Below are 8,044 nucleotides of genomic sequence, written 5' to 3'. Positions count from 1 at the left end.
CAGTCCTGAAGCATCTGCTTCTCCTGACTGGCTCCCCCTCTGGCTCCTCCTCCTTCCTGGTCTCTGATTGGCTCCCCCTCTGGCTCCTCCTCCTTCCTGGTTTCTGATTGGCTCCCCTTCTCTGGCTCCTCTCTCTCTCTGGACCGGCCTCCATAACAACGTCTTTTTTTTTAACATCTTTATTGGAGTATAATTGCTTTACAATGGTGTGTTAGTTTCTGCTTTACAACAAAGTAAATCAGTTATACATATACATATGTCCCCATATCTCTTCCCTCTTGCGTCTCCCTCCCTCCCACCCTCCCTATCCCACCCCTCTAGGGGGTCACAAAGCACCGAGCTGATCTCCCTGTGCTGTGCGGTTGCTTCCCACTAGCTATCTATTTTACATTTGGTACTGTATATATGTCCATGCCACTCTCTCACTTCGTCCCAGCTTACCCTTCCCCCTCCCCGTGTCCTCAAGTCCATTCTCTAGTAGGTCTGCGTCTTTATTGCCGTCCTGCCCCTAGGTTCTTCATGACCATTTTTTTTTTTTTTTTCTCGACAGAGGTTGCCCGAGGCTGAACTTACTGGACTACTGGGCTGTGCTTCTAGAGATATCAGTGCCTCGCTGGCCACAGAAAAACCCACCTGAGGAACCTGTTAAACACCCAGAGATGCTGAGTCATTAAGTCTGTGGTGGAGCCCAGAAATCTGTAGTTAATTTAAAAACCCCAGGTGACGCTGATATTCAGTGAAATTTGAAAATCACCAAACCTTTGAGTCAATAGTTAGGGAAACCTAGACCCAAAGAGGTGAAGTTGCTTGTCCAAGGTCACACAGCTAATAAACCGAAAGCAAATATTTGGAGGCTACTCATCCCCCACATGACACCCTCTGCATGCTGCAGACACATGTGGCACAGAGGCGCGTATACACCCCACATATCCCCTCCAGAGCTGAGTGTCTAGGCTCATGTCCTGGGACCTGACTTAAATCTGGTCTCTTTACTTCTAGGCCACAGGACCCAAAGTCGGGGCCAGATTAGTCCCTGTGGAGCGTGGAAGGACGGCAGTTTCTTGGTGAAAGGTATCACCCCTCAGGGGCCAGGACCTGGCATTATTCTGTTGCCCAGTCAGGGCCCAGGTAACACACCAAGCAGTGATGAAACTTGAGCTGCCCCTCCCTGTCCCCAGCTGTCCTGGGAGGCTCCAGTGGCCTGGCCCCTCAGCCACCTTCCCCAAGATTCAGGTGTCACACAACTGGGCCCCAAGCCAGGCTTCTGGTTCCCAGGCTCCCTCCCTCTCCCTCTCAAGCCGGTTGGGATCCCAGGAGATTTCAGTTCTCTCTGTAGGAAATGGTTGGGAGGCTCGGAGGGCAGTGGGAGGGTGCTGAGACTGTGGGGCCTACCCTGGGCCCCAGGAGACCCTTTCCCTCTACCAGCAAGCCCTGAGTGGACAGGCTAGGTCTTCCAGGTCCTGCCACTCTGTACTGATGCTCCCAGGCCCTTCACTGCCAGCCTTGTGCCCTAGTGCCCCTCCCACCTTAGCCCTTGTCCTGATTCTCCTTGACATACTTGCTGATGGTCATGCCTTCCTAAAAACTGCAGTCCTGAACTTTCTAGTGTCCAGGGGAATTCTGAGAGCCAGTCCTCTGTTTCTCTGGCTCTGGGAACTGTTTATATTATCCTTGCAACTTTTCTGTAAATCCAAAATTCTTCCAAAATAATTGCATTCTCCGGATTGTGACCACACCCCCTCCTCTCTGGTACCCATGGCGGGGAGAGGGGGGCAGCAGAGACAGAAAGAAGGGCTATAAAATTCTTGACTCACATCAAAAAGAATGGCTAAAATAACAACAACAACAATAATAACTGGACAATACCAAAGCCTGGCTGAGTGAAGCAACTGGAACTCACATGCGTTGCTTTTGGGGAATGCAAAATGGTGCAGCCACTTTTGAAAACAATTTGTCAGTTTCTTATGAAGTTAAACATACGCTCACCATACAACCCAGCGATCCAACTCATAGGTATTTACCCAAGGGAAATGAAAATTATATACATACAAAAAGCTGTGCATGAATGTTTATAGAGACGTTATTCATAATCATCAAAAAGCCCCCCAAAGATCTTTCAACTGGTAAATGGATAAGCAAACTGGCATATCCATGCAATGGGATACCCATACTCAGCAGTAAAAAGAAATGAAGTCTTTTTTTTTTCTTAAGATTTTTTTTTCATGTGGACCAGCTTTAAAGTCTTTATTGAATTCATTACAATATTGCTTCTCTTTTATGTTTTTGGTTTTTTGGCGGCGAGGCGTGTGGGATCTTAGCTCCCCGACCAGGGATTGAACCTGCACCCCTTGAGTTGGAAGGTGAAGTCTTCACCACTGGACCACCAGGGAAGTCCTGAAATGAAGTTTTGATTCACGCAACAACATGGATGAATCTCAAGTGCATCTTACTAAGTGAAAGAAACCAGACCCCAAAAAACTACATGTCGTGTGAGTCTATTTATGTGACTTTCTGGAAAAGGCAAAACTGTAGGGATGGATCAGTGATTGTCTGGGCTGAAGATGGGGGAAGGGTTGACTATGAAGGGGCAGGTGGGAATTTTGGGGGGTGATGGAAATGTTCTGTGTCATGATTGTGGTGATGATTACATGATTGTGTGCATTTATCAAGACTCAAAGACATGTACACTATAAAGGCTGAATTTTACCGGATGTAAATTATACCATAGTTTTTTTTTACAGCCTCCCTCATCTCCCCACCTCACCTCCACAGTAGCTTTCTGCCACATCCCTGAGGCCTTAGTGCAAAAACCATAAAACTAAACCATGACTGAATGCAGTACGGGATCCAAGATTGGCTCCTGGAACAGAAAGAAGGATATGAGTGGAAAACCTGGTGAAATCCAAATAAATACTAAATCCAAATACTACTAACAGTAGTGTACCAATGTCATTTCTTTGTTGTGACAAAGTATCATGGTAATGGAAGGTGTTAATATTTGGGGAAATTGAATGAGGGGCATAAGGGAACTGTTTATATTATCCTTGCAACTTTCCTGTAAATCTAAAATTCTTCCAAAATAATTGCGTAATATAAATAATATATCCAATGCAAATAATGTGTATTGTATATATGTAATTAAAAAAATCATTTTGGAATAATTAGTCCCAGCTCCTTTGCATAGAGAAATGAAGACATGTTCACACAAAAATGGGTACACAAATGTTCACAGCAACTTTAATTATAATAGCCCCAAACTGGAAACCACCTAGTTGTCCTTCAAAGGGAAATGGTTAAACTGTGGCATATCCTACCATGAAATACTAGGCAATCAAAAGGAATGAACTATTGATACACACAACAACCTGGATGAATCTCTAGAGAATTATGCTCAGTGAAAAAAAGCCAATCCCCAAAGGTTACACACTGTATGATTCCATTTATATAACATTCTTGAAATGACAAAATTATAGAGATGGATACAGAATAGTGGTTGACACCCATTAAAGAGAGAGTAGGGTGGAAAGGGAAGTAGATGTGGCTATAAAATAACAACATGAAGATCCTCGTGGTGATGGAGATGTTCAGTGTCTTGCCTGTAGCAATGTCAGTATCCTGGTTGTGATATTCTTGTATGCTTTTGCAAGATGTTACCATTGGGGAGAACTGAGCAAAGGGCACGTGGGATTCCTCTGTATTAATTCTTACAATTGCATGTGAAGGTACAATGATCTCAAGACTGAAAGGTGTAAATAAATAAATTTAAACTTGGGAGAGAGGGGGAAAAAGGAAAAATAGCTGCTACTTCTCCAAGATGAAATAGGAATGGCCAAGGCTTCCAGACAGGCACCTGGACTCACCTAGGATAGACTCGTGGAATCAGGAGAGTGGTCAGCTTCCTCATTCTGCATCCGATCTCTTCCCTTCTCCAGCCTCAGGCAAGTCCTCTCACGCTCTCTCTCTCCTTTCCCCTGCCCAAATGGGGAGAAGCGGAAAAAAACCTCTAGCACTAAATCAGAGATAATTGTTCAGACAGCGAGTGCCTGCTCACAAGAGGATGTGCATTTTAATGGGAACAAGCCCTATTAAGCTAAAAAGTGAATCTCCAATAGTGAAATTGCTAAAGCAGCGGAGGAGGGAAGGCGTTGAAGACACTTGAAAGGAAGGGAGGACTTCTTTGAACTCGGGAAAACCTGTCAGGTTTTTCAGCCAGGCTGATTCAGGCTAGCTGTGCCCAGCGAGCAGAAAGCAGAGACCTGAGCACCTGGGTAGGGGACAGGAGGTGGCAGGATGTAAATTTCAGTAGTGGATGGAAATGGTTAGAAGCAGAGAGAACTGGGATTTGAAAAATACAAGACATGTGTTAATTTGTCCAGAACCTTTCATCCCCTTTTTTTTCTGGACAGAGAACTGTCCATTCCTGCTCTAGTTAGAGGATCTGCATGGGAGTGGCCATCTTGCTAAAAATGATTGGTCTGGGTGTGATCACCTGATCAAAGCCTGGCCATTCATGGTCCTTTTCTGCTTCTGGGTCTCAATGATTGGTCGAGAAGGTGATGGGTAACCCAAGTCTGGCCAGTTGGAGTCTTTCCTTGTTTGTGTGTTTGTAACTGGAATTGGAGAGAAGAGCTTTGGTCCTCAGTGGAGTATTAGGCCTTGGAACAGCAGCAAGGTGTCTGAGCAGGAGGCAACACCCAGGGGATCAGAGATAAGACAGTAGGCGGGAGGCCTGGTGGCCCCAGAGGCCCTGGTTCTAGTCACCGCTGAGGCCGGCTGCATTTCTGCCCAGCCAGTGGTTTGGCTGCTTGAGCCGTTAAGTCCCCTCCCTCCCCTTTTCTAGAAGCTGGAGCAGAGATGGGTCTGTACCAGGGGGAGGGGGTGGCTTGTGTGTGTGTGCAGCTGGCTCCCCACCAGAAAGTTCTGCGAAAAAGTCATCGGGGCTGTACTGAGGCTCTGAAACCCTGCACGCTGGAGAAGAAGATGCCGAGGAAGCCATAACGTAGGGACAATCTTCCCACTTACTGAGTACCTGAGCTGGGCCAGATAGCACACCCTACAGAGTAGGTATTATGAGTCCATTCACAGATGAGAAAACTGAGGATCACAATAGTACAGTAAGTTACTCAAGGTAACATGATAGTAAGAGGCAGAGCCAGGGTGGACACTCAGTTATTTCTGACTTGCAAGCTAGTTTCTTTCCAGTTTGCCACCCTATTCTCCAGGAGCACGAGGACTGCTCGCTAAGCAAGTCTCACCTGCTTAGGTTAAGCTTTTTACTATCTCAGACATCTCAGTTACTCTGAACCTGAAAACCAGAGGGGTCCTGGTAGCCCAGGGCCTTGGTGGGTAAGATTTGGTGTCAGTGGATGTCAGACAGTGTCCAGGCTGGATAGGGGACCCTGGGAAAGTTCCTTTACCTCCCTGAGCCTCAGTTTCCCCATCATCCACTGAATGAATAATAGTAACGCCCTCCTAGGGTCGTCATGTGGATTAAATGTGACAATGAATGGAAGCTTCTTAGCATATAGCAAGCGCTCTGGCAGAGCTCAGGGAGCAATCTCTGATCATTATGAAAGAGGAACCCAGGGCCAGACAGCTCCTGTCACCCTGTCATTCGTCTGACGTCCCCATTCCCCCAGGCTCTGACCTTCCTCCCCTCAAGCTCAGCCCTGCCCAGGCCATTCTTATCTAAACTTTCCCAAATGTCATGTCGCTCTTCGGTCTTTTTCTTCTTTATGCTCTGTGTCTTTATCTAGGTGACATTTTTCTTTCCTTCCACAGGGACTGTTATGAGAACAGGAGTGAAAATAACAACAGGGCCTCTGGCCAGGCTCCCTCCAAGAGCAGGAGGATATTTGGGCCTGGAGGCACCCAGAGGGAGTCCCCAGGGAGAGGAGGGGCGGTGGGGGGAGAGACTGAGCTGAGGGAACACTGTGGGCAGCTCCACAGCTGAGTCAAAGGGCAGGCCTCCGTCTCCAGGAAAAACTCCACTGATGGAATCTCTCTTTTTTTTGGCCTCACTGCGCAGGTTGCGGGATCTTGGTTCCCTGACCAGGGACTGAACCTGGGCCCCAGCAGTGAAAGCGCCGAGTTCTAGCCACTGGACCGCCAGGGAGTCCCCTCCACTGACAGAATCTTAATATGATGAGTCAATGAAAATCAGCTCTGGAATTTTTGACAAACCTGAAGCCTTCCATGTAGGAACCTGGGGAGCAGATGAAGGAAACTTCTAGCACTTTCTGTCCACATGCAACTGTGCTGATTAGCTCAGTCAGATCAATGCTGTGGTGGGTGGACCCCTTGTCTTAACAAGGGGTGTGAGGATTGTCTCTATGGCACCTGGTGCCCGGGACACATCAATTAGAACCTCAGTAAGGGTTGAATTCAGTGACAGAGACCCCTGCTCTCTGGAGAAATGAACAGCAAGGCCTTCGGAGAGGAGGTGTGAGTGGATGGCAGACTCACACCTCCCCATCCTCCAGGAACTGGCCACCCTCAGGCCTGGCCCCAGCGTGCCCCAGCTTCTTCCCCACTCCTGGATTTAGCTAATTGGAGCAAAGGAGGACATCTGACTGGAGCTAGCCAGCCAGATTCTTCCTGCCAGGAATTTGAACTTTTTACCCAAGAGGATAGCGGGTGAGAGGCACAAATGGCGGCCCCTGGGTTTCTTACTCCTGAAGCCTGTCCACGGTCAGTCCACTGGGGGCTCTGCTTCTAGTTATCTGCACCCCGAGGCCTGGCATGACAAAGCAGCCACTCTCTCCTTGTTCAGAGGGTTGTCATGACAGCAGGAAAGAGGAACATGGCCTTCCAGAAACAGACCCAGGAACAAAGACGTGCACAGAAAGAGTTTATTTGGGAGGTGCGTGGAACACTGGTGTGGAGTGGGAAAACGCAACAGGGAAAGGAAGCCAGCGGCCACTGTGGGTGAACGAACTTAATCCCAATGGGAAACCCCAGCATGCGGTGAGGAACCTGCCTGCTAAGGGTGAGCCCACCTGAGGGGTGAGCGAGCTGGGGTGTTTACATCTCAACTCCCCAGTCACTGATGGGGGCTGATGGGGGTGGCGGTTTGTAACTTCCGGGCGCTCGGGCCTGTTGAGAATGCAGGCAGACTGTCTTTTGGGGTCTAGAGAAAGTGCTCAGGCACCGAGATGCAGACGCTGCAGGTAAAAGAAAGGTCCAGGGGGTGTGGGTGGGGGGCTGATGGAGTCCGCCTCCGTGGGGAGTCATACTTAGCTCTTCAAGCTTCCGCCTGGAAGTGATGCTCTCATTTCCACACACTTGTCATTGGCCAAAGCCAGTCACGTGGTCATGCAGAGCTTCAAAGGCAAGGAGGATGCAGTCCTACCGTGTACCTAGATGGTGGGACACCAGGGTGTTGGTGCACAGCCTACCGACAGCCACAGGGACCCAGTCTGCACTCTCACTGCTTCCACAGAAAGCGGCTGGACGGACTCTGTCATGAGACACCAGCAATCTTGTCCACTGGCCACATCTGGTCGCTTGCTGGAACTGCTTCCAGCTCCTCTCCTCCCCACTGCAGCCCATTTTGGGTTTCCTCTCTCTGTTCTCTCCCTCTCTCTTCTCAGCAAAGTCATTTCCCGGTTGACCCTTAGCCCTCCCACCACAGCTGCCCCAGGAGAATGTCTCAGCTGTTCCTGTCTAACTCTCAGTCCAAGTAACCAAACACTCTGCAGTTTTCAAGCTGCACAGGCACCCACTCCTTCTCCACCTCGCCTCGTGTAAGGGGCTCTATCTTCAGTTCAACAGATGAGGAAACTGAAGCACAGAGGAAGTAAATGACCTGCTCAAGGATCCATGGTTCATGGAGGACCTGGGATTTGAAAGGCAGGTCTCCTGGCTCCTAGTCTAGCGCTCAGCCCTCCCCACATGGCTTTTCTGAGGTCAGTTCCTGACTCCACCCATCATCCTAGGGCCACCAATGCCACCTTCCTCTCACCATCCTAACTGGCAAGCACTCCGTTATTCTGTTATTTCACAACTCCATGCCTTCACCTGTGCTATTCTCTCTTTGAAAGCC

General features: G+C 48.7%; 1 protein-coding gene and 1 long non-coding RNA gene across 2 annotated transcripts in view; both read right to left on the bottom strand.

Moving 5' to 3' along the window:
* Positions 1-346: 346 nt before the first annotated feature.
* LOC141277342 (uncharacterized) lies at positions 347-3,977 on the bottom strand. The gene is made up of 3 exons (XR_012328575.1): positions 3,861-3,977; positions 2,765-2,860; positions 347-2,394 (listed from the first exon to the last, which is right to left on the bottom strand). It is a non-coding gene; the product is annotated as an uncharacterized lncRNA (long non-coding RNA).
* An 11-nt stretch (positions 3,978-3,988) lies between these two features.
* The window catches only part of LOC101331038 (ADP-ribosylation factor 2), a 102,991-nt gene continuing 98,935 nt past the window's right edge, over positions 3,989-8,044 (bottom strand). Inside the window, exon 5 of the mRNA XM_019944452.3 lies at positions 3,989-7,358. Within this exon, the coding sequence (XP_019800011.1) occupies positions 7,305-7,358 (54 nt within the window). The 3' untranslated portion in view covers positions 3,989-7,304. The remainder of the gene's footprint in view (positions 7,359-8,044) is intronic.

Source organism: Tursiops truncatus, chromosome 20 (assembly GCF_011762595.2).
Source record: "Tursiops truncatus isolate mTurTru1 chromosome 20, mTurTru1.mat.Y, whole genome shotgun sequence".
In the NCBI taxonomy this organism is placed as follows: domain Eukaryota; kingdom Metazoa; phylum Chordata; class Mammalia; order Artiodactyla; family Delphinidae; genus Tursiops; species Tursiops truncatus.
The sequence above is the reverse complement of the archived record's forward strand: the minus strand, read 5'-3'. Positions and strand labels throughout refer to the sequence as shown.